This window comes from Nothobranchius furzeri, chromosome 16 (assembly GCF_043380555.1).
Source record: "Nothobranchius furzeri strain GRZ-AD chromosome 16, NfurGRZ-RIMD1, whole genome shotgun sequence".
NCBI lineage: Eukaryota > Metazoa > Chordata > Actinopteri > Cyprinodontiformes > Nothobranchiidae > Nothobranchius > Nothobranchius furzeri.
This window is the reverse complement of record NC_091756.1, coordinates 33,705,869-33,732,609: the sequence shown is the minus strand read 5'-3', so window position 1 is coordinate 33,732,609 and position 26,741 is coordinate 33,705,869. Positions and strand designations below refer to the sequence as shown.

Genomic DNA, 26,741 nt, shown 5'->3' with positions numbered 1-26,741 from the left:
GCGCTGTAAACAACAGCGGCGTCCTGACCAATCACAAGCTTGAGTTGTTCGTCTCGACTGATGGATGTTTAGAAATGAGAGCTCGACTCCATCCGTCCTTGCGGAGCTCTCCAGCAGCTCCGCAAGGATGTTGCGTGTCTCCGCACTGACGCAGACGGAGAAGCATGAATCAGGCTTTAGAGTCCCGTCCTGATGTCTGTTTTTTTTTCATGTCCATAAACGCTATATCTTTTTCTTCTTCATATGTAAATTTCACATAAACAGAAGTGACACCACTGTAGCGTTGTGGTTTTATGCTCTTTTATGAAAGAGGAACCATGCTACGTATTAATTCGGAATATTAATTTTTAATAAATCAATAACCAAATTTTATATTGTTAAGAAGACTCAAAGGTTGTTTTCATTGATAAACTGACGATAATATCTGTGTGTCTGTGTTTCAGTTCAATGAGGAAACCGGTTTGACAATTAAAAGTTTTAATTCTTCAAACTAGACTAATGATTTTGAAATTGACAAACAGGAAATAACAATCAACATTGGCAACTTGTGGGACAATCTTTAACAGTTGATATGATCAAATAGACCTTGTGGTGAATTTATGAAGATTGAGAATGTTGTGATATGAATGCGTGTGTGAGTCTGATTTTGCTTCAGGAAGAAACAGGTGTCTGAGTGAAGTGATGGTTTGGATAAACTTAGGTCTTATCAGAGAACTGCATCAAATGCTAAACACCGTGTTCTGTCTCACCGAACTCTTGTGGACCCTCTTTCGGATCCGGGTCGTGGAGGATGGTGATGGTTCATCCAGATGACACCAACGGCTGACAGGGGAGACGTAGGTGTCGAACGGAACCGGTCCAGAGTTGCCCTCGGTACACGTTGATGGTAAAGCGTTTTGTCGATGCGCTTGTTAAGTTTAGTTCACTCAGAAATCAAAGACTCTGTATGAGTCTGCGTTAGAAGTTGCGATTCAGCTGTCCTGTCTGGCTGACAGGAACAGCGTGAGGGGGGGGGGAGAAACGAGCCAACCGGCTCCCCCCTTTTAGCGTTTCTTCAGGTCCTCTCTCTTTCGTTGTCAAGCACGAACTGAAATCATAAGACTGAAACTTACCAAAAGCCTTTCTCTTCTCAAAGCAAACGTGTGCGTCAGCAAATGTGTTTTGGAGTTTCCTGTGAGAATCTGTGTGTGGGTGTGTTTGAGTGTGTGTGTGCTTGAGTGTGTGTGTGAAGGTCACTAACAAACATCCTCAAACATTATTTAAGAATGGATTCATTAATCCATTATAATTACCCAAAGCATAAGAATCATTCATTTGATTAAACACATTTATAATGAGCAAAATGATAATGATTACTTTAACATTAAAATCAAGAAAGGACGTTTTATGACTTGTTATGACTACTTGTCCATGAGAACTCCTTCTTCTGGTACTGCAGATGGCAGATGTTATGGTTTCCTCCCAGACTCGCTGGCGTTCAGGTCTTAATCTGTGGGTGAAAGTTCTCAGCGACCCAGCTTTGACCCAGCTGAGTCCAACACCACCTTTGTGACAGAAAACCCATATTTCCTCACGTTACACCACGCGCCCCTGGAGGTTTGGGAAGGTGCGGACGATGACCATGCTCGGGTTAGTAGGGAAGGCCATGGGAGGACCAGCGTGAGGAGGCCGGGCTGAGTGGCAATCTTGCCCAGGCAGAGTGAGCCATCTCTGGCCAACACTTTGGGATTTTCCCGGGTCTGGTTCCCAGACAAATACCAGGGCAAAGCGCATGCGCCGAGGCCGACTTTGGGGTCTGCCTCTGGGCACAAAGTCGGGGGAGCGCGGGCCTGGTTCTCAGACAAATACCAGGCTGGTGGAGCTCATTTCCAGGGGGAAAGCGCATGCCCCGAGGCCGACTTTGGGGCCTGCCTCCGGGCACAAAGTGGGGGAGCCACGAAGGCTGAAGTTTCGGCCGAAACATGTCAGCCGAAGGTAAAGAAACATCACATTACTTCACTGTGGCCAATTTAAAATAAAGAAGATAATCATGAATCAACACACAGAATGAATATACAGAAGAGTGAAGTTAAGCAGCACAGAAATGTGGCAAAACACTCACAGGGTGGTGCTGTATGAAGAGCGACTTCTGGTGATGAGTTTAATTGTAGTTTCAGTTGTGTTTAGTTTAGTTTAGTTTGGTACAAGGACAGATCAAAAGACAATGTTACATTTAAGGGCAACATTTTGTTCTGAGGTTTTCTAGCCAGAGGCTAATATGCAAACCTAGTCCTTGGCTGGACTTTTAGAGACAATCAAAGGACAGCATTTATAATATTTATCATCAAAACACACACACACACACACACACACACACACACACACACACACACACACACACACACACACACACACACACACACAAATAAATAAATAGATAAATAATAATAAAAAAGAAATCCTGCTAAGCTATGGCTCACCAAAAATAATAGCTAGGGACATCTTTAAAATGATATCTCCCCAGCAGACTTGTGGAAAAAAACAGAGGTGAATCGGACCAATGTTTTTGTTGTCCCAGAGTTCATACAGGCATTCAGTGACTTTAATTTTGTCTTCAATGGGGACAGCAGTAGTTCAGGAGGAAGAGCAGGTTGTCCAGTAATCAGAGGGTTGCAGGTTTGATTCCGGCTCTGACCAGAGAATGCTGCTGTTGTGTCCCTGGGCAAGACACTTACTGTAACCCGCCTTGCCTGCTGGTGGTGGTCGGATGGACCGGTGGTGCCAGTGCTCGGCAGACCTCGCCTCTGTCAGTGCGCCCCAGTGCCTTGGGGGGTTGTAGAACCCTAAGAAGGCGCTATACAAAAACAGGCCATTTACCTTGTTACAATTCAATACAGATTTTAAGCTTCTCTATAAACCTCTTCCTGTCTAGACGTTAAAGTGTTTATATATCAGAGAATTTGCCCACTCTTGAAAGTGTATGTCGCGTATTGATAGCAGTGTGTGTTAGCCACCCAGCCACTCGCAAATGTGCAAAAAGTTGAAAAAAGATGTCAACAATGATCCTCTTCTATAATATTCCCATTCATTGGATGGCTTGCCAGGCTAGGAGGTTATAGCTTCCCTAAAGCTTAAACTCCTTGCCTCTGGTCCACAGGTCAATTAAAATGCTCAAAAAGCAGCACAGCTGCAGAGATCAGAAATGATCTCTAATGAATCTGAATCATCAAAAAATTATTTGTGTCATGGACTTCATTCAAATTATCAACAGACAGTCTGCAGTTTGTAATCTTCAGGAAGTGCTTTTTTTATTTTAGCAACTCAAAAGAGGAAGCATGTCATTCAAAATGTCAACAATTTTACGTTTTTTGTCAGACATATTTAAACCACATGTTTGCAAACATTGTTACACTGAAAAAGTAAACTCTGTGAATTGTTTGATCAAATAAATACACCTATAACCAAATTAATAGGTGTCGGCATTTTAACATAACACACTCTATCAAAATCTTTGACGTGTTAAAGTCACACATAACAAGCTTTGTTTGATACAAAAAAGCACATTCTTGAGCTGTTTTATGCTTCAATGACAGAAAGTCACCACGAAGTGGTGCTGCTTAAACATTTATCTCATTGCTCTCAGTCAATGCCATTTCATCACATACAAGTATAATCTAGAATAATAAAGTCCAGCTTGACTTCATTTAAACCATTGTAGCTGCAGGAGGAGTGGGTAAAGGTACTGGACCGGTCTGCCTGCTGTACTGAAGAGCTTTAATGAAAACTGTTCAGAAAAAAAAATACAGCAACAATGTCCCCACTGTGTGCTATCATTACACTTTTACATTTAAGATTTAATTATTATGTAATATTTGCACATAAAATTTGACTTGCAATTAGTAGTTCTTAAATCCTCCACCAGAGGGCAGAATACTCATACAAGATTCAAAACAGGTGATATTTTGGGAAAAATGTACAAATTCTTACAGTGTGTATCAAAAATGAATATTTGGCACAATAAGGTTAATATAAAATTCCATCTAAACAAATGAATAACTGAAAGACTAAATGTTTGTTTCTGGCAGTGGCAAAAAGCAACTCAAGGGAAGGTTTGGTGATGGCCTAAACTGCCCATGATCAGTGTTATTTTGTTATAATGCGTCACACAGACCAGAAACATGCATGTTTGGGTAAGTTGTGAGTCACTTTGAATCAAAAAAGTCTGCAAATAAATAAACATGGTTAAACGTAACACCTATGAAACACCTAATTGTTTATATATATATATATATATATATATATATATATATATATATATATATATATATATATAATAAATTGTAATAGCTGTTTTTCATTGATTTATTGATTTCTTTAAAACGTTTTTAAAAACTCTTTTTTAACCTGATTTGGGTATGTTGTTGCAAAGAAACAACAACAAATAAATAAATAAACAAACAAAAAAATAAATAAATAAATAAATAAACGCAGAGAACGTGTTGAGAATGAAATCAAAATGCTCAGAAAATGTTGATATTTTGAGGGGGGAAAAAGAGTTTAAACTCCTTTTCAAAGTGAAAATGTTTGCGTCGGCCTTTTTGCCAGCAAAAGAATTTGAACTTTTTTTCAGAACTTTTTGATTTTATTCTTGACACATCCTCAAACTGTTTTATTTTTTTCTTGCAGTGTAACTAGTTCTGTCACAGTTTATGAACTTCCTTTAAGAGTCAGAAAGCTCCCAAAAGTTTTTGTTGTCAAATTAAACACGTTTATTCTTTAAATCAAGGATCTAAACTGAAACTGGTCTCAATAAACATGTGAAAAACACACTGACCTATGAGAGCCATGAAACGTGTCCTCTAAAGTGTCCAAAGTGTTGAATGTGGGCCAGTCATGCCTGGTCTTTTGGGTCCAGTAGCATCAGAACAAATGAGTGGTCTGTGTCAATAGGATGACATCGGACCAGGTGGGAATAACACCATGAGAAGACACTGAATATGTACATAAAAAGCATCTTCTGCATGCAGCTTGTCAAGCTGCGGCACAAGTGTTTACACAAAACTCATAAATTCAACTTGAGGAGCAGCTGATGACATCACAGACAACTAGGCGAGAAAATAAATCCTTGTCACACGATAAAGTACATTTTATTAAATCCACTCGGAGCTGCAAAGCCTGATCAAAGAGTGTTTTATTCTGACTACTTTGACATTGAATACTTAAACTTTCATGTGAGAATTCATCCGACTGTACTGATGTCATGACGTGCACATGGGAGATTGAAATGTGGGACGTTCTCTTCTCCAGCCAATGTGTCAAGCTAAATGTGTCACTTGTGCCTCTTTAAGTTACAAGCTTTAAATTACAACCCACTCGCATGCCTGACATGAGCACTCACATTCTGAACACACTCCGGGAGGTAACACAGGTGGTTGATAATTCTTGGACCGTGGTCTCCGGTTGTGTTTTATTTGGTTTCATGATCGATATTCGTAACAAGTCACACCGCTTTAACCTATGAGCTTACTGACCGTAAATTCTCACCTTTACTCATCAGAGGAACCGGTGCATAACTTACCCTCGGAGGTTTACATCGCATTCATACTTACACTCATACAGTTACATAACTAGGCGATGTTCGCTTTATGGTTGGTGAAGTAAAAAATTCACTAGTTTAAATCCAACAGGGATCATTTACAGGGGAAAATCATTTTATTATGTTAAATTAATGATCTTTGAAAAATCTGTTTAAATGTTATTTTATTTAATGTTAACTATTACATGTTGCCATTGCTATATTAATATATCTATTATACATTTAAGTATTTTTATGAAGTTCTAACAAATTTCAATTATTTTGAACCAGGTGCACTTGTATGGTTGCACCATACGGCTGAAGGTATCATTGTAAGGTGCAGAGAGGTTGGATAAAAACAGTATTGTAATGATTTGACTGTGTAACATCCGGTATTTTTTAAACGAAGGTTCATCTTCATTTTATTTTACTTTGTAGTTCCAACAGGGAGGTTTCGACCTCGGCCCGACACCAGGACTGGTGCCAGGTCTTGTTATCAGTAGAACTCCCTTGAGAAAGGTGAGCAAGTCCAGACTACGACTTCTTTGTGGATTGTTGATTTATAACAAGCACCTGGGAATGTCTTCTTCCTGCCTGAGAGTCTGTGAGCAATGTGTGTGCGGTTATCTTTTATTGTGTGTGTGCTGTGTGCTTTAATAAAACCTGTCTGAAGGCATCTGCCCAATGAGAGAGCGAACTGACTACCGACTGGTGTGTATCTTTTCATCTCTCCACTTTGCAAAGTCTGGTTACCGTTTGTTGTTTGATTATTGGTTATTGGTATTGGTTTGACAAACTGATTACTCTAACCCCCTGTGTGTTGAACTTTCTTTGAGGTAATCCTGGACTGAATAATAAAATTACCCAACAGTGACAATATTTTTGCCTGTGTCTCATTTCTCTGAAATTTTATTTAAGGAGCAATATGGAAAAATGCTACAGTGAAATACCGTATTGACCCGAATATAGGACGACCCCGAATATAAGACGACCCCCTTTCAAAGACTAATCTTCAGGAAAAGACAAAAAAAAAATCACTTTTTAAATAAACTATGTTTTTTTTTCATTTGAGGACAAATACTGAGCAAAAATACAATTTTAATGCATACCATCAGAACTTTGCTGACATGTGAAATGACGCCCTCTGCCTCGCTGTACTCACTCTCGATGCTGCGGTCCCAGTGTACCATCAGATCGCTACACCTACCGACTCCTCCCAGAAAGTCATCCTCACTGCCATCCAATGCATCCATGCATGCAATATTTGACGTCTATGCTGAATTGGCCATGGTCATCGTAAAATTTGCGTAACTCCCTAACTGCCTTATACCTTGTTAACTTGCCCCACTTTCGGTCCACTCAGCTCCGGATCTCTCATCTCCATTTTTTTTCTCCTGTTGAGAATGCAAAGCCTGGTGCTCTCTGCTGTTACGGGCGTGTAATGGTTAGACCCCGATCATAAGACAACCCCACATTTGTAAATGATTTTCAGTGAAAATAACCTTGTCTTATATTTGGGTCAATACAGTAATCACAAAACAGTCTAATGTCTCAGTCATGTTGGAAGGAAGGTTATATTGAAACAGATAAAAAATCCTAGCCAGTTGGGTGTTGGCAGTTTTTCTTCTTACAAAAAAATGAAAGGGGAGCGTAGTTATTGTTTAAAATCTGTAACCTGCGAGGTTGCCAAGTCTGTGCCGACCTAATGCTGCAGCGCAAACATTAATAATTTGACACTGGCAGGCAAAAAGCTCCAGAGTTGTTCAAACAACAGAAGCAGTAAACAGGAGTGACCCAGAAGTTATTTCCTGTAGCCATAAGAAGCCAGGACATACCTCTTTGCTTTACTCTAATATCGGATGAACCAGACTAAAGGCTATCACTTAGCTAACAATGCTAACGCTGAATTGGAAGCAAGTAGTTGACTCTAAAATATATTAAGCTATTTTTTTCACTTACCAACAACTTGATATTACAGTGAAAAATATGCATGGACTGAATAATGATTCAATCGTGTTGTTTTATGTCCTTTAATGTGTCATTCAGAATTATAACAGCAAGCTAACAGCAAGACGGAAAACACCCACACTCTGTATGCTGGAGACATACCGTAAATCCTCTAATACAGGCCCGGGCCTGTATTTGACTCAAGCTCATCAAGCTCCAGGCCTTTATTGGAAGGAGGACCAGAATTAGAGGCAGGCCTCAATTTCTATTTGAGCAAAATGAACTAATGGTTCGCTGGAGTTTTTGACAATTAAAATTGCACCCACATTTTCAAAGTTAAACACATTTCTTTTAACAACGGTAGTTTCTGCTTCAGCCCTCTCCCCCCTCCCCCTGCGCAGTGGCCGCAAACTCACTGATGCGCCTGCAGCCTCTCAGTGTTCCTGCTGCTCTAAACATTAAAATAATTATTTCATTTTCTGTTCCTCACTTCTGATTACCTTCAATGGTGTCTCTTTGTTGCAACCACCAGGTACAAAACCTAACTTGTTTTTATTTGACTATTTTTCTGTCCTGCCTGTTTATTATCTTCCTGCATCTCCTCTCAATCCTAAAGAAAAAAAGGAAATGAGTCGACATGAACGATCGCGTGTTAAGGTTAGGATGGGGGTGAGGGGAAGGTTAAATTGCAAGAGGGTAAAGGTCACAATTTGGTTAAATGTCCGTTTTACGGCGGGTGTCAGTACCGACCCTCTGGCACAGCGCGTTGCCTCCCGACGCGCAGGAGCTTGTCACCTGCTGACAGCAGGCTGCTGTCTTTCTGTGGACTGCATCTTGCCGGTCATTATCACATGACAGCGACTAGTCGATGACAGGCATAAAAAGTCACTATAGAGTGGTGAAGTTGACTAGTGACTAGTTCATACAACCCCTGCTACTGCTCCCCAGAGTGTTCTGCAGCATAATCAGCATGTTCTCTTTGAACTTGATATCAAATTTTCGCCTCCTTTTCATCTCCGCATGGTTAAAGTCACCCTCGCGGTCTATCACTGGCAAATCAAAAGTGAGACGGATGACACAACCCCCCCCCCGTACTTGCTTGTTACCACATTCCACCCGGCCACAATAAAAAAACGGCCATTATTCACCTCCGCCCACTCCGACACCGGCCAAAATATGATACCCGGCAGTTAATTAAATACAGGCTAATATTAGAGGATTAACGGTATTACCTTAATAAGTGTAATAAGTGCTCCATACCGTAAAACACCCAAAACTGCTAGCACCAGATATGATAATGTATTTATCTACTAATCAACTTACTGTGTGTGACTCGTCTTCATTTGTCATCTCAAATCTTCTGGCGCCGATCTGTCACTGGCAACAGCCATGAAACTCTCGGAACATCAGTGAGATAGTAACTTTTACCTTGGATAAATGGAATGCAGTACCCACATTTTACCACATGATGTCATTCTTTCTTCATTTTTACATATAGCACCTTCAAAGAGATACTTAGCAATTTTTTCAGATTTTTGAATTATTTTCTTGAGCCAGTATGTGCTAAAATGACGCTTTACAGGGTTAATGAAACATCACCCAGCCTCTATTTTCCCACGTGACCAGAATATTCCATTTGCAACATCAGAGTTGCCGGTCCGGTCTGTTAGGATACCTGGTGCTTCAGTCTTCCAGCACATTCTCTGCATGCTTTGTTTGATTTAGTAATGAACCTCACCTGTAGACACTAATGAAGGCTGAAGAGACATTTCAGCAGTTAAATTAAGTTGTTAAAAAAAGCATAGCGAGGTGATAGGTTTTATTTCTAGTTTAACTCAACTGCCACTGATGACAAAATTTGTCATTTTAAATCCAACCGTTCAATGCAAATGACGACTAAAGTCGTCATTTGCATTTTTTTTTATTACTGTGTGGGCGTCGGAACGAGTCCCTGCAACGTGAGAACAAACGTCCCAGCTCTAAAGCCGATCTTCATCCATGTACGACACACGACACATGATCAGGAAGCAGATAACCTATGTTTTGGAAGATCGTTTAGAGCCGCTGCTGTAAAAAAAAAAGTGAGGCGTGAACCGAAAAAGCTTCTGCCTATCACAATTCCACTACGGATTACTGATAACGCTTCTTCCTGATGTAAGAGGTGAGTCTACTCTTTGTTTTGTTTGTTTTGGTGTTGGCATCATCATAGAGCGCAATGTTCTGTGACCCTTAAAAAAATCTGAAAACGCTGAAAAACGCTGGCAGCGAAGGGCTTTTCTGATCAAGAAACAGCTGGCAGTGAATGAGTTAACCACAGTGAATTACTAATGGACACTAGGGAGTGATAAAAGCAAGCAAAGCTCCAAAGTGTGCCTTTAAGTGACGGTTTGATGTAAATCTTGCGTTCTAGATGTTGACCATCTATCAGAAGCTGATGCAGGAGATAAGTGTAGAAGACAATTTTCATTAAACATCTTTGGTGTGCTCTTGCTGTGTTGAAATTCTAATTCCATCTTTTAGTTTTTTTTAAAACACAGAAAGGTTTTACTTACCTGCAACGTTTCGTTTGCGGCTGCAAACTTCGTCAGAAGTGACGCCACCATCAGCGTCAGCCGCAAACGAAACGTTGCAGGTAAATAAAACCTTTCTGTGTTTTAAAAAAAACTAAAAGATGGAATTAGACAATTCTCGTGTTTAGCCTGCATGATAAACTTCGAGTGACTGACTATAATTAGACATATTAATTAAAAAATGTTTTTTCAGTGTTCCACATCTTTAATGAATAAAACATTCTCAAATGTAATGTTATTGTTTGCAAATTACATTGCATAAATATATTTACTAGAATAAAATAGTATAGGTATGAATTTATTCTGCTGTCATTAGCGTGAAGAAGAAACAACTTTCCTTATAATCAACCATTTCATAGAAAATAGAAAATCCTGTCACTATAAAAACTTTATCCAACCAAAGATAAAAGAAAAAAAGCATTATTTATTAACAAATTAGTATTGATTTATTACAAACAATTACATATTGACCCATTCTTGGAAGAGTGTTGGTTTCTTAGACAGAGTAAAAAATTTTTTTATTGCTGCCTCAGTCCAACGTGACATTCATGTTCTTTATGTACTGTGGGAAAGCTGACAGCTGGTTAAGTGTTTGAAATACCAGTGTGACCTGTGTGGTTGATGACCAGGGCTCTACTTATTGAATGAGGCCTCGTGATGTACTCTGCCTGCAGGAGTGTGAATATTCGGTGTTTATTGTACCAACCCTTTCTTATTCTCTGTAAAGCTTGTGCCTCACATTAAGTGTGAAAGAGGTAAGCCCTGGCACAGTTTCTCAGAAATTTTATACACACACACTTTTTTTTACGGTGAAACATCTCGAGTCAGAAAGTAGCCCCAGAGGGATGTGAATCAATTCCTTGAGCAATATGTGTGCAATCTTATCCATGCTAAAAGGCCTAAATGAAAACAATTGCTGACATAAAACATGTAAGATATGAAAATGATTATTAAATAAAACGATTTTAAACTAGTTGTTTATTCTGCTCTTGTCACTAAGGAACAGGAGGACTGAACTCCCAACCAGAAACCTGGAAGAATCTTTTTTTCAATTCTAGTTTGAACTTTATGCAGGATCTCAGCCTCCCTCTCTTCCCCTGCACCAGTTACTGTGTAAAAGTTGATGATCCCTGCAGGCTGGTCGATGTAGACGCCTATTGTTGAGCAAAACGGGACATCGTTGATGTCTTTGTGGCCACCGCTGTACCAGACCTCATAACGTGTTCCAGACCAACACAGGCCCCAAGACTCCTCATTTTCCCCCAGACCAGTTGGAGTAGAATCAGCTCGCCTTGCTGCTTCTTCATAGGTGGCTCCAATTACCACCCAACCCGAGTACTCGACCTCCCAGTAAGCCCTGCTGTTCCAGATGCTCTCTTTGCAAAGCACCTTAAAGATCAAAAAAGAAAAGATGGTATAATGTCTGTTTCCTTGCTAATCAGATGTGACTTGTGACCTACCTGTGGGGAATATTCATATCTTTCTGGTCCATCTAGTACAGGACAAACCTCCTTGGTTCTACGACAGACCGTAGACCCACCATCAGAAATCCACAACATCTTATTTGCAGTCTTTTTATCCAATGACAAACTAATCCAGTCTGTTGGGGATAAAAATAGCAAGCAATTATACTTGTGTGTCCACAGAGTCACAGTCCCTGACATTGAGACAAAGTGTACTCTTACACTTCATCAGCTCAGCTCTGGTTGTTGGTTCTGTGACTCTGGGAAAATAATCAGAAAGACTTTCTGCAAAGAAAGAAAAACATATTAATTGCAGGGACCACAATTCATGAAAGGATTGCTAATCCTCCTGTATATTTCATGTCAGAGTCTTAAATTAACATTATTGTACATCAATCATTGTAATTGCTGTTTTTTGCTAAATCTTGGGGAAACCGCACATTTACAGTATCTTATCAGGTCTGTTCAAATTCAGATGCTACAACACCAAATCTTAGCTAAAAATCTGTCCAACTGACTTACTTATAGCTATATGATTGTAAGTATGTACAGTTTATTTATAGCACTTACCACAGAAAGAAAAATCACACAGTGCTTCACAAAGATCAACAAAACATAAACTTGTAAAGTCATTCTATGAGCAAAAGAAAATATCATAAAACAAATGAAAATTTGTTTAAATCACAAAATGTCATTATATTAATGAAGAGCATATAAAGATTTGCATAAAATAATATTTTAATAAAAGAACAAGAGTTTTAGATGAACATTTAGATGAATATTGAATATCTTCAATATTCAGTGGCAGAGTTTTAAGGAGGAGGTGTTGTGCAACGTGTGGAGTTGGAAATGATTGTGATGAACTACAACACCAGAATTCCCTTCAATATGTGCAGAACTGAGTGAATCATAGCCAACAGTTGGCTGTGACAGTCACCCTGAACTGGCTTGACTTCAACTATTAATCTATTGTAGATGTACGTGTAATGACTTTCTAAATCTGTCATTAACATCCATCCATTGATTCAAAAGAAATTTAGCTCCTTTTTTCATTCATTTGTAAACATGACCCTGAAATACCTCAAATCCTCCACTTGGGGCAGGACCTCATCCCTCAGAAGAAGACATTCTACCCTTTTCTGGCTCAAGACCACAGTCACAGATTCGGAAATGCCATTCCACACTCGGCTGCAAACTGCTTAACGTTTGAAATCACAGCCTGATTAAGCAAATAGGCCTAAATTAACTGTAAAAAGTAGACACTTGATCCTTAGGCTACCAAACAGACCCCCTCAGCATCTGGCTGTGTCTACAAAATAATCCTGTCCATAAAAGTTAGGAAAATAATTGGTCACAAAGAGCGCCGGTGGCAAAGTCCCACTCTCACTGGAAATGAGCCTAACTTATTGCCAGCACTGTGGCCCAAGCTCCGACACCGATAGTACAAGGACTTAGTCTGTGTCTGCTGGCATGTTACCCAGCTCTCCCGGAGTATCCCCCGTAAGTCCCATGCAGGGACAAATGCTTTTTCCATCTCCACAAAACACTTGTAAACTGGTTGGGCGAACCTATGCACCCTCCAGGATCCTGCGAAAGGTGACCAGTGTTCCACAGCCAGGATAAAAGCCACATTGTTCCAACTGAATCCGAGATTCGACAATGCATCTGACCAACCTCTAAAGAACCCCTGAATAGACCTTATCAAAGACACAAACTCCACCCACACTAGGGTTTTTGCTTCTGTGACCATCTGAGCTGCATTTCCCTTGGACTACCTATCAGCTGCCTTTGGACTTCCACAGGCCAAAAGGAGCTGATAGGACTCCTTCTTGAACTTGGCAGCATCCCTCACTGCTGGTGTCCACTGGTGGGTCCAAGGGTTAGGACAAGCACCTATCACGCTGCGGCCACAGCTCCGGTCAGCCACATTGACAATGGAGACATGGAACGTGACCCCCTTAGACCCAGTGTCCCCTGCCTCCCCGGAACGTGTTTGATGTTCTGGTGGAGGTGGGAATTGAAGCTCCTGCTGACTAGAAACTTTGCCAGATGCGACCAGCAAACTCTCACAAACCATTTAGGTCTGAATAGCATCCTCCTCCTGGTCACTTGACAGGTCCACCCCACTCTTCACTCAAGTGTCCAAGACATGCGGCCACAGAATTAATGAGATGACAACAAAGTCGATCAATGAGTCTTTGCTTAAAGCGTTCTAGTGCCAGCTAGAGGGCATCAATTAGCGTACGCTAATGCTGAATTGGAAGCAAATACATGTGGACAACCTTATGCTTGAAAATGGTGTTCATAATGGACAAATTTTTATAAGCACAGAAGTCCAAGAACAGAGCACTGCAAAAAGGCATACCACAGAGCATTTTTGCTTAGGGCACCCATAGCACTGGTCCTGGTTCCCATTGGTATTTTTCATCATCAGGGGTCTTTGGGCTGCACTTTGCCTGATTTCTCACGAGAGGCATAAAGCCCAGACCGCCTAGCTTCTAGGATAATTGGGACACTAACGTCTTTGCCAGGTCATTTCATGACAAAATGTGAAAGAAAGATCTTGTGTGATCACTTAGCACACAAAGCATGTGATAACAACTGGTCACAGCTACAACCTTACAAACGCTTTGCTATTTTTATTCTTAGTTGGCTGAATAATGGTATGTTTGTGTTTAGTAATGTTCAAAGCTGTGGTGGCCATCTTGAATCAAGTTGACCATCTTGGTTGTTAAGGTAAGATCAAGTTATTACTTTGTGAGAGTTTAATCAAAATCCATTTAGTGATTTGTGTGGTGTTTTGTAACAGACATACAAACAAGTACACTCAGATATGGGCAAAAACAAAATTACAAACCTTTGCCCTTTGACAATAAGCCATTATACAAATTTGATAGGATCACATAACAAAGCCCAAAATTGCATTATATTCAGTATGCCGTTACCTTTATTTCTCTCTTCATTTTTGCTGGATTCCATATTCTTTTCTAAAAATAGGTCAGAGTAATTGTTCCTGTTAGTCACAAACCCCCAAAAACAATCTGGAGCTGGAATCTAGAAACTTGAACAAACATTAAGTTTAAAGTTGGGAACACAGTTATAATACTTTAAATGCAAAACATGAAAAACAAATAGTTTAATGTAATTATTATTATTTTTTGTCAAATATTTTACTGGCGTTCATATGATGAATCTAATAGCACATTTTTCCCTCAAAATATTTTAGTTTTAATTCTGTTCTGAAAATCTTAAAAATGTAATTTCCACTACCTGGCTACCTGTAGAGGTATTACTACTATTGCTGCCTATTGTAGAAATATTTAAAGAAAAGAAAAAAGTTGGCAGAAACAAGGGAAGAAGTCAGTGCACTTTTCTTTTATTTTACTGTCTTAATATCTGATTAAAAAATTACTTGTGATATAATTAACTTATAATATTCTAAATAAAAATTCTTACCTTGTTTGCTGGTCTCAGAGAGGACTTTAGTAGAACTGGGTTTATTCTGCATCTCAAGGTCAAAGTGTTAACAATCCACGTGCGAACGTTTGATTTATTCGAAGAGACGTGCAAAATGTTTGTCTTCTGATGGTGGCTTTAGGGAGCCCCTTTCTCTAGGAGGTGTTGGTGCCAGTGGAATGAGGCCTCAGCTGAGGGGCATGTGCTTCACTTTGACAGACAGAGGGAGACTAATGCAGACATTTGACCTCAGTGAAATTTAAGCAGTATGTTCAACAGAGGGTGAAGATGGTGAGATAAAGATTAGGAAAAAAATAAATAGTTCGGTCAGTGTTGTCAGCAGCATGGATGGTACAGGAAAGAGGACAGTGTCAACAAGGTTAATCCAGAGAAAGAAATTTTGTAATGTGGCTAAATGGATCTATGAGCCTTATTTCTTTACACGTTTAAAGATTGTGTGCAAAACTGTCCATATACAAACAAAGAAGAGCAGTTTTTAATCATGGGGTTCTGTTTAAAAGCACTTGTTGCCAGGGGCGGCGTTAGGCCCGGCTACTTGGGCTGAAGCCCCGGTTGTTTTATGAAAAGCCCCGCATCTAAATCGCGGAAGTAACATGCAGTACCAAAGGCCAACAGAGAGGGAGCAGCTGGCAGTAGTTTATACACAGCCTGCCTGAGCCTTCACCACTGAAGAAAAAGCCCTTCAGCAGCCAGCTTCTTCTACACTCTCTGCCTGAAACGCATGAGTGAAGATGGACATAAGGATGTTTTTTAGACCAAAAGTACCGCGACAGAACCCCAGCTTTGATGAGACTGGTGTTGACTCAGGTTTGTGAGACTTATTTGAAAATATTTGTTGTGCTGCTGGTTTGCCTAAAGTTAGCTTACTATCAGGTAAAGTTGATGGAGAAAGAAAGGGAATATTTACTATCATCTCACACTAAACACTAACAGGAACAATACTCTGCCCTGAATATGCTTAATATGTAGCTTCAGATTAAAAATTATGTGGTACAAGACAAATTTATATGATGTTGACTAGTGCGTGTCATGTGTGTGTGTGTGTGTGTGCGCGCGTGTGTGTGTGTGTGTTAAGCCCCGGATCTTCTTCAGTCCTAAATCCGCCCCTGCTTGTTGCTATACGAACTCATATCTTTTTATTTGTTAAAGCTACAAAGGCAAATCTGCAAAACAAGCTAGCTTAAAACATTTTTTCATGCCTCTTATCATTCTAACAAAGCATGAACTTGTTCCCTTGCATTTGTGTTAAAATCTTAGCCAATAAAGGTTCGTTTATGCTTGCGTCCGCGAGGTTCGCACGGCTCCGTGCGGCAAAATTGTGTCATTTTAACAACCACGCCCCTCCACCGCGCCTCTGCACGGCCCAAAATTTCCGCAGCGCACACCTAGGAAATTTTCTAACCACGCGGACAGTTGGACGAGGAAAAACATGGCGGACCGGCAAGAACTAGTATGGCAGAGGTTCGTAAATACAGACATTTGTAAGATTCAGCTCTCAGAGATCACAGTGATCAACATGTTGTTAATAGTTCTTGGAGAGAAATAGCTCGCACTATTGGAAAAGACGAGGACGCTGTTAAAAAATGCTGGAATGCCATGTTGTAAACAGTAATTTTTACTTCAACTATAGTTTAGTGTTGGATGCATGCCGTAGAGCTCCATGCTGCCCCGTTCAGTTTGGGAGAATATTGGCTCACCGCAGAGACAAGCAGCATGAACCATAAATGCTGCAAGTTGTGAAGCGCGTTCCATCCGCGAGCCACATCACTAAGCGGAAAGTAAATGCGTCAAGCATAAACCAAGCTTAACACAGCTCTGTCTGAAATCAATGATTGAACGACACAGTTGTCAATCTCACCAAACCACCACACTTCCGCTGGCCCTCCACTCATTCCCTGCTCATACATTTAGCAACAGAGCACCACTGGTAGAGGTTCTCTGCTCTTTCATGTCAAAGAAGGAGGAACAGCCAGCTGCTACCACTTCAACTTTAGAACAAACTTACCAGAGTCCCTAAAAGAATAACACCATTTGAAGTCACGGTCAATAAAAGATGTTTGGACCTATAAAACAGAGACTGGTGTTTAATTCCATTTTTAATTCTTTTTTAAAACGCAGAAAAGTTTTTTTTTTTTTTTACCTTGCTAACAGTTTCATTTGCCAACTGCAAAACTTCCTCAGAGCTGACGCTGATGGTGGCGTCACTTCCTGCTCCGTTTATCCGCCACCATCAACGTCAGCTCTGATGAAGTTTTGCAGTCAGCAAACAAAACTGTTAGCAAGGTAAAAAAAAAAAAAAAAAAACTTTTCTGTGTTTTAAAAAAGAACTAAAAATGGAATTAGAAACTAGACCCAGCAAGAACATACCAAAGATGGTGTTTAATGCACTCTTGTTTACTGTGGCGATGTGGCGGCCATCCGATTTTCCTGATGTTAAGCTCTCCTCTCTATAACCTCTGTTTGGCTCTTTTGCAGTACAGAAGCCGGTGTCTTGATCTTGCTGCCAATAAAGATTGGGGGGGGGGGGGGGGGACCCAAAAATTGAGAGTGTTTCTGTGTGTAGATGACAGAAAACAGACACGAGCACCTGGGTACGCACAGGTGAGATTTATCATCAGACGACTGCAGAGGAACCTGCGTAATTTGACTCTTCGTACATACATTCTAAATTTCATTCGTAGGAAGGAATATAGGACAGCTTCTATGGACGTTTGATAAACGTGGGCCAAAATGTTGGGTCTCCTCTCAGTGGAACAATCTAGGAAACCTCCACAGTGAGGCAACAGGAGCAATGCTAAACAAATCCCCAAGCTGCTCACTTTTTCTTTTTTTTTTTTTTTTGACGTGGAGGAGCTGCAGCTCTACTCCAAGCTACCCTGATTGCAGAACACCACACCTTATTAAAGAGCTCCATCACTGAGAAACTAATTTTTACTTATAATTTTTGAAAATGATTGGGCACTCAGAGTTTTTCATGCAGGCAGAACATGAAAATAGTCCCTATCACCTGAATTAGCTTCTTATAGAAAATGGCTTTAACTTGGACGAGCTATGTCCATATTTTTATATGTCGATGATAGAAACCTAAATGAACGTTTTAAAATTTGATGAAAAAAAAGTACAACTCTATATAAGGAAAACTGCTCTATAGCTCAAAACAAATGAACTTCGAAACTGATAACACAGCTTGAAATTATGTTTTGCTGAGTTTTTATCAGTAAATATATTAGTTTTCTGTATTACGCCGGGGACACATCGGCCGCGGAAGCGCCGCGAAGCGCCGCGAAAATGGGGCCGCCTTCATTCGGCGCCCTTGTTAAGCTATTCTATAGACCACATGGGCCGCCGAAGCGCCGCGAATCGCCTCGCGCCGGCGCCCCAGCCCGCGCCGTGCAGCGATCATTTCGGCGTCGGCTCTATTTTTTTCGCGAGCCGCGGATGAATCGCGTCAATTCTGGCAGGAAGTCAAACGTAGACATAAGAGGCAGGCCGGTAAAGTTAACAAAATAAAGCATTTCAAAATAAAATTCCGCAATAGTCAAATGTGTTCTTAATCAGACACTGCAGAAAACCCACACGAACACACACACACATCGAACTTGTGTGCGTGTGTGACCACGTGAAGGGGTGAGTGGTTTTGGGTGTCTTTTCACCGGAGCAAACAGGACAGAGAGGTAGAAAGTCTGAGGCAAGCAGTTAAGATGGATGACTTTAAATTAATTATGGAAGTTGAGAAACACAATGAGCTGTACGACCCCCGAAAAACATGGTTATTTACGTACCCATTTCAGAAGAAACTGCTAGCTGCAGAATTGGAGCGGGTTCCAAGAGATTCAACTGGCAGAAACAACTCATACCATAGGTTCACACACACACATGCACACACACACGCGCGCGCGCACACACGTAGAGGAAAAGAGCTGAGAAAAGGCAGAGAGGAAATTGAGGACACCAAGTGTTATAAAAAAATAACTACAGCTGAGCAGAGGCGCGCCTCGACTGGGGCGCGTCTGATCTGAACTGAGGAGCGGCGAGCAGCGGCCGAATTTCGTGAGCGATTCGCTTCTCGGCGCTTCCGCGGCGCTTCCGCGGCCGGTGTGTCCCCGGCGTTAGCTTGTCATCTTGAGAAATGTCATCTTTATGTTGTATTGTTCTTATCTCAATATATCTATTTTACCACCTTAGAAATTTTAACATTATGGTCTCATGGTTGAGTTCATTACATGGCAAACACCAATTCACCTGTCTCTTTATGGCAAAGTGAAGGTTTATAAATGAGTGTTTACACGAGCCATCATGAAATATTTGACACAGGAGCTGCTCTGAGACACCTGCAGTTGTTGAACCTATCCTGAAAAAAACAAGTTTGGACTCGTCTCAGCCTACTGAAGACTACAGACCAACAATACAAACTTAAGGAATTTGGGTGTTGTTTTAGACCAATCAATGTCTCTTGAAGGCCACTCAAAAATATTGGTCTAAAACAGTTTTTATCATTTAAGAAATATCTCCAAACTGCGAAAGGTGGTGTCAAAACATGAACTTGAAACAGTTATCCATGCCTTTATCCCCTCCCATCTAGATTACTGTAACACACTTTTCACACGTTTTAACAAAAAGCCCTTGCCCGCCTTCATTTGGTCCAGAACTCTGCAGCGAGGCTCCTAACTAGAGCAAACATGTCTATTCTAATGTCTCTGCACTGGTTACCCGTTAACTTTAGAGTTCATTTTAGAATCCTGACTAGAACTTTCAATGCTCTACATGGTCAAGCTCCTCCCTATATTACTGAACTGTTAAAGCCTTATGCCCCAACCCGAGCCCTCAGGTCCACTCACCAGAACCTTCTAGAAGTTCCAAAGACCAGATATAAAAGTCGAGGTGATCGCTCCTTCCAGGCTGTTGCACCCGGACTTTGGAATGATAAAAAACAGCTAAAGACCCTTTTATTGAAAGCTGCTTTTACTGAAATCTTTTGTTTTCTCATTTTTAACTCAAATTTGTAATAATCTTTTATTTGTTTTACGGCTTTTTTTCGATTGCTAACACTCAAAAAGCAAAAATGAGGCACAATTTTCACAACCTCTACTTCTGTTCCCAATCGCTTGACTCAATTTATCACTACTTAAAGGGACTTTACGGAGTTTTGAATTTTATGCTCGCGATTGCCCCCTCAGGCCAAAAGCGTAACGGTAGCTTCAATAGTAGGCTCGTGCACGAGGCGCGCATGCTGTACGTGCACACTCCTTAACGAAAATAACAGCTGAGACAGTCCCTTGTGTGTGTGTGTGTGTGTGTGTGTGTGTGTGTGTGTGTGTGTGTGTGTGTGTGTGTGTGTGTGGCCCGGAGGACAGAGGGCAGGAGAACACGCAGCTAATTAATGAAATAATTTGGTTCTGTACCTTTCTCTTCAGCACAGCTGACAAAGGTTTAAGATGGGTCAGTCCTCCTGCATGCTCAGATCATTCCATTCCCTTGATTGAAAAATTGTTCGAAAATGAAAGTTGAACCCACATCTTTTTTTATCTGTGAATTCAATGCCATTTGGCGAGTCTCAAATAAAAATTTGGGCATCTTATTATAAAAAAATATACCATTAATGTAAAAAAGAAACTCTAAATACACCATGTTCACATCCAGAATCAAAGCCAGTACTGCTGCACGGGACTCCGACGTCTTACTAGGTGAGCTAAAGCGCCAGTGACGTCCTTTGTATATGTAACATTTATATACTTGATGACAGCTGAAACAACGTTCAAAGAACGGTTCGGAGTGAAAATGGCTATTTTGTTGCTAATTTGCAGGAAATATCTAGAAGAAAGTTCTACAGAAAGTAGCAAAGGGTCCTCAGAAATGTAGCTATTTTTGTCACTAGGCGTTAGGAACAGCGACAAAGTGGCACTGCCTCTCTCTCTGCTGCTAAAGTTACTGATAGCAAATGCTACGGGCTATGCCTGAGCGTGAACGCGCATGACGCAGCCTGCTTGACCCGAGCAGCTCTCTTTTTCTGTGATTTTACAGTAAAACAGGCAATCACAGTAAAAATGCCAGGGCTCATTAGGACCAGGGCATTGCAGGAGAATGTATGAAGAAGAAATGTATTATTTCTATACATGTTTTGGCTGTCAAACTTCCATAATGAAGTTCCTTTAAGATTGGGGTGGGTGGGGGTGTCATGTGTGATGTCTAATGTTTGTCTATGAGAGAAGTGGGCATTGTAATAGATTCAGTGTGTTCCATTTCTCCAATTGTGTTTTCACTTTTGCACTTCAGTGTTCTTTCCATGCTTGGTAATGTTCAGCCAAAAGCTACTTGTGTTTATTCAATGAATGGTATGTGCGTGTCATGTGAAAATATGGCTTTGTTTACCAAATGAAAACACGTGTTCCATTTTGTGAACATGTTACGACATTTGCTGGCAGAGTTGTTTTGCAAAGGTATGCCAGGGCTTAGCAATTTTTGTGTGATGTTTGGGGTTTTGTGTGTGCAGTTTTGAAAGAAACGTACAGTTTTGATAAACGCGTTTTAGCAATCGAAAACAAATGTAATTGTATGACTTTATTTTTCTGATGTTAATCTATTTCTGTTTTAAGATCATTATGGTTTTATGACTCTATGTTTTGTTTTGTTTTTGATCTATGTGAAGCACTTTGTGATTCTACATCTGTGATGAGTGCTATATAAATAAAATTTACTTACTTACTTACCTGTAATCCGTTTAGGTCTCAGTTTTACTCAGATTGGTCCAGAGCTCAACTCCCTTAAGAAAATGTCTGCAAATTGCAGGTAAGACTGAAAACTACGAAAGGCAACCCTCCTGAACAGCACTTCAAAAATTGGAACGGCTCCTTTAAGGTAATGCTAAACCCCTAAACTCCATTCACCAAACGGCCACTGAACCGGAGGGGGTTAATGCTTGGATTTAATTTGTTGGGTTGGGTTTGTTACTGGGTTTATTCGGAGAACTCTCCTTCATGAGGGTCGTTTGTTTAGTTTTTAACTTATAAAGACAAACTTTCTGATTCATAGAGATTTTAAAGCTGAAAACATCAAAGTCAGTGAAACCCATTCGTTGTACTTTCGTTTATTTCACAAAAATCATATTTTGCCTTTTTTTGCCAATAATTACAGTACAGGGTGATGGAAAAATCTTCAAATCAATCTGTTATTCGATAGTTTAGTTTGCTTAATATTAAAAAAATAATCAAAAAGTTGCATTCAAAACGTGAAAACTAATAAATACACAAATATGATAACAGTAAAAACTAAACTAGCTCTACCTGCTTTACCTGATTGCACTTTGCTCCTAATGCCAAAATGTACAAAAAACACTTTCTAAAATGCTGTATATACAGTGAGAATATAATTATCTATAACATATAAGTAGTGTATGTGCATGTATTTATGTTTTTAACTCCACTGTATTGTGCATGTAGGATTAGATCTGGTTTTCCACATTTTCATTCATTCTTCCTTCTTTAAGATGGAACAGTGAGACTGTGTCCCCACCCAGAAGCCTGGCAGCATTTTCTGTGTAAAGGAGCTTTTGAACTGGTGCACAAGTTTAACCTCTTTCCTGCAGACACCCTCCTCTTCATCCTTTATCTCCTCCACAGCATAGAACCTCATTAGACCAGCAGGCTCATCCAGATATACACCTATTACAGAGCTTTTAGGAATCCCTTTGATCTCAGCATTTTGACCTTCATGCCAGGCGTGATAGCTGGAGCCGCTCCAGCCAAAACCCCAGGACTGCTCGTTCTCTCCAAATCCACAGGGTCCCTGACAGTTCCTCCTTCCTGCTTGCTCATATGCGACTCCAACCACCACCCATCCAGAGTACTCCACCTCCCAGTAGCCTCTGAAGCCCTGGATTCCTTCTTTGCAAAGGACCTTTAAAGGAAGATCGACAGTGAACTTTTGATATTTTGTAGAGCTTTTAATGGTAGTCTGTGTGCTGGTAACTTTCTAAAAGTTTCATTAAAATCTGTCCACCGGTTGATGACATATTTTTTCAGCAGACTGCTCAGCCAGCATTCATAGATGGGCCCCATATGGGCAAACTACATTGGTGCCAACAGGGTGGCTGACCACAAAGACTTGAACAGGCCCATGTATGAGTCAAACCATCCGGGTCCCTCTGAAAACACTTGTAGGGCCAGTCAAAATGTATGTGGCCAAGCCCTCGTGGGGCTACCATGGGAAGAATGGACAAAACCTGTTGTCACCTATATGGTTTGCCCATATGGGGCCCACCAAGGTATGCTGACTGGGCTGGCACGGTCGATTCCAACAGTTGACAACAAAGGTCTGGAATAATGTGTAGCTCTTAAACGATGGCAATTTCTGTGTTTTCTAGGGTGTGTTTGGTAGCTATCTGACCACTAATATAATAACATTATTTATTCATAACTTTAAATCAAAGTATGACTTCCTCTAGTACCTGTGGAGCATACTCGAATCTCTCTGGTCGGTCCAAGACGGGACAAGTTACGTCATCTGTCATACGAGCTACTTTAGCTCCTCCCTCTGTAATCCACAGCATCTTATTGGCTGTTCGGTCGTCCAAGCATAAGTCAATCCAGTCTGACGGGACAAAAGGAAATAATAACTTAAAATAGTTATAATGTGACATGTGGGGGAAAAAAGTTCATACGTTTGATGAGATCATCTCTGCTACGGGGATCTGGAATATCTGGCTCGTAGACGGGAATGTTCTCTGAGGAGGAAATTAATGTTAGATTTTATTTTACTGAAACAAAAAGCCATTAATCATGCATATGTAGATCCTTTACCTGTGGGTGGGTTCTGGGCTTTGGCTTTCTTTGCTGAAAAACAAGGACAAATGATTATGACAACTAAATCCTCCTATATAAAGATCCTGTTCTTGACCGTTACTAGTAATTTAAGCAAGGACGCCGAGTCGGGTGTGTTTCAGCAGGTCATGAAGTGAGCTGGTAAAAAAAAGGTGTATACTTAGAAAACCATCTGCCGCTTTCAGATCATCACATCAGCACTGCATGCTTTCTGGAGCCTGCAGCTGATTCATTGCAGGCAGCTGGGATTACAGACACCTCACATGCTGCAGGGCTGGGTTCGTTCACTCCACCCTGCAGCTCAAAGCTCAGAGCTGATTAGCAGAGGGGATGACAAACGTGATTTGTTTGGACAAATCAGATAAGCCTGAGACGTATTTTGGTAACTTAAGATTTCAGGAGCTATCCCAGAAGATTTAAAATATTAAAGTTGTGATAATGTCTTTGTTGAAAGTAAAACTGATTCAAATCAGCTTCAGTTTCCAGTGGCCTTAATGGTTTGGTATCACATGTGAGCGTGCGGCTCCCAGTTTGTGTTATCAAGGATGAAGATCAAGAGATCACTTCAGCTGTACATCATCAAGATCAGAATGGGCACACATTATTAACGAGCTATGTTTACCCACTTCTATCACCACCGCTTAAATAAACAGCAATTAATCCTCTAAGCACATTATCAGGGATTTAGTGCAACAGAAAAAGAATGAACCTGTGTGGTGTAAAGGACCTGTAATCAAGACTGTCAGATGATTTATTCTAAGTGAATATGCCTCATGTTTTCACTTTTTAATACTGCAATATTACTGATATACTTATTTAACAAGTAATTTTGTTCAGTGACTTACAGTTGTGAACAAAGCAGTGCAGTGAACGAAGCTAACATGCTAACATGTGTTTGGTCTGTGAGAGGAAACTGGAATACCCAGAAAAAACCCACTAAGCATGGAGAACATGCTGGCTCCATGCATAAAGGCCACAGCCAGGATTTGAACCTGCAGCCTTCTTGCTGCTATAATCCGTGTACACTTGAAGTAGACAAATGTTTTTGTCACCTGTCTTGATGCAATGCAAGGCGATGAAAATAATCACTTTGTGTGGCCTCATTACAACCTGCGAAAGCTTAAATGCAGCCTCTGTGTCAGCCGGGGTGAAGCTGTTAAGAGTAAGATTCAACTCTTATTCTAAAGACTACCATATTCAACCCCTCAGGGATGCTTTAAATCTTGATCTGTGGTCTAAAATACCAGGATGCTTTGAAGTACAAAAGCATCAATATGTTCTAAGGACAATTATTTTTTATGTTAAATTCAACGAAAGGTTGAGTCTAATCCTGCTCTCTAGCTTTTTCTGACACATGCAGGCTAAATTCATTACGAAAAAGTATTTTAATACAGATGATGTTGCTGGTGAGGTTGGCTTTTTAGTTGTTTTTACTAGTTAGAGCTAAGGAAAAACTATTTTAAATGAAATAAAAATCAGCTAAGAAATGGAGCTCACCTTTATCAGACATCCGGGCTTGAGAGAGGATTCTGTTGGTTGTTGGCATTCTAACTCTGACGTTGCACCGCAGTTGACCTGTCTTTGACAAAATACCACTTCTTCCTCAGATTAGGGTAAGTTCTCTTCCAGTGCGATGTGTCAAAGATTCACGATGTGCTTATATAGCATTAATGCAACACAGAGGTGAAGGCAGGAAGCCGGAGGCGTTAACGCAAAGATGACATTTACCAATAGGAAGAAGAAGGAAGGAGGTTCGTAACTGGAGCTTAATGTGTTTTACCTTAAAAAGCATCTGTAGTAACCAAACCCCACCTCAATCTTGGTACCAAGAATCTCTTCAAAGCACACAGTGACAGCTTTGAAGCATCATTGGTTAGCGCACACACATTCAGCAGGATGCTCATAAATTCTGGGCATGCAGCAGCAGAGTTAAGCCTCCGACGGAGAATTTCTGGTGTCAAACTTAAGGCAGCCCAACAGGTGTAACTTTTACATAAGAAGTGTCAGAATTATGTAACACTGTTCTGTTGATGTATGTAAAGCAGCAGTTATTAAGGTAGCATATATTAACAGTTATAAAGAACTACAATCAAAAGTCAGAAATGGCTAATGAAGCTTTCTGTTAAATGGCTTATTGGTAATGTTAATAAAGCACACTGACGTTAGTGTGCTTTATTAAGAAAAAGATTTATTTATTTATATCTAACATAAAAATCCATCATTTTTGTTTCATAAATGATAATTATTATGCAAAAACAACAGGATTTTTTTCACCAAAAAATAATAAACCAAGAACTGACTGCCTTGGGTGACTTCTACTCCTCCCGCTACCTGAAAAAGTCTAACAGCATCCTGAAAGGTTGATCCCATCCTGCCCTTCACCCTAATTTACAGTGATGTAGATCTGTGTAAATGTTTTTTACCTTAGCGTTTTCACATCTGTTTTCTTTCAGGAGCTAATGCAGGGAATAGGGGTAGAAGAATATTCCATGTACAGCACATCAGTGAAACTCAGAGTGATTGAACATATTTAAAAGATGGCAAGTAAAAAATGGTTTCTCAGTAAACTTGTTCTTTAAATGTTAGTCTAATTTATTTTCAATTTAACACTTCTTAGACACATTTCTTTCCTCGTGGTATTGTATGTATGTATGTAAGTATGTATGTATGTATGTATGTATGTATGTATGTATGTATGTATGTATGTATGTATGTATGTATGTATGTATGTGTCCTTTATTTTTACAGGGACTGTACAACAAAACATTATCACCATGAGCAACAGATGCAGTATACATAAGGCTTCTACTCTGAGGCTAATTTACAACCCTTGTTCCTGGTTAGGCATTTATATCTAAACAAAATAAAAATAACAGATATATAAATACAATGCAGTTGCAAGTTACACTAATAA

General features: G+C 40.3%; 2 protein-coding genes across 2 annotated transcripts; both read right to left on the bottom strand.

Moving 5' to 3' along the window:
- Window positions 1-10,475: 10,475 nt before the first annotated feature.
- LOC107388010 (tripartite motif-containing protein 16-like protein) lies at window positions 10,476-15,263 on the bottom strand. Its single transcript, XM_015963340.3, has 5 exons — window positions 14,991-15,263; window positions 14,480-14,521; window positions 11,757-11,819; window positions 11,532-11,671; window positions 10,476-11,460 (listed from the first exon to the last, which is right to left on the bottom strand). Exons 1-5 carry the CDS (start codon window positions 15,040-15,042, stop codon window positions 11,050-11,052), a joined length of 708 nt encoding a protein of 235 aa, XP_015818826.1. The 5' UTR covers window positions 15,043-15,263; the 3' UTR covers window positions 10,476-11,049.
- Window positions 15,264-22,079: 6,816 nt separating this feature from the next.
- On the bottom strand, window positions 22,080-25,572 carry LOC107388011 (stonustoxin subunit beta). The gene is made up of 5 exons (XM_015963341.3): window positions 25,325-25,572; window positions 23,807-23,839; window positions 23,668-23,730; window positions 23,455-23,597; window positions 22,080-22,904 (listed from the first exon to the last, which is right to left on the bottom strand). Exons 1-5 carry the CDS (start codon window positions 25,371-25,373, stop codon window positions 22,476-22,478), a joined length of 717 nt encoding a protein of 238 aa, XP_015818827.1. The 5' UTR covers window positions 25,374-25,572; the 3' UTR covers window positions 22,080-22,475.
- Between the last annotated feature and the right edge of the window lie 1,169 nt (window positions 25,573-26,741).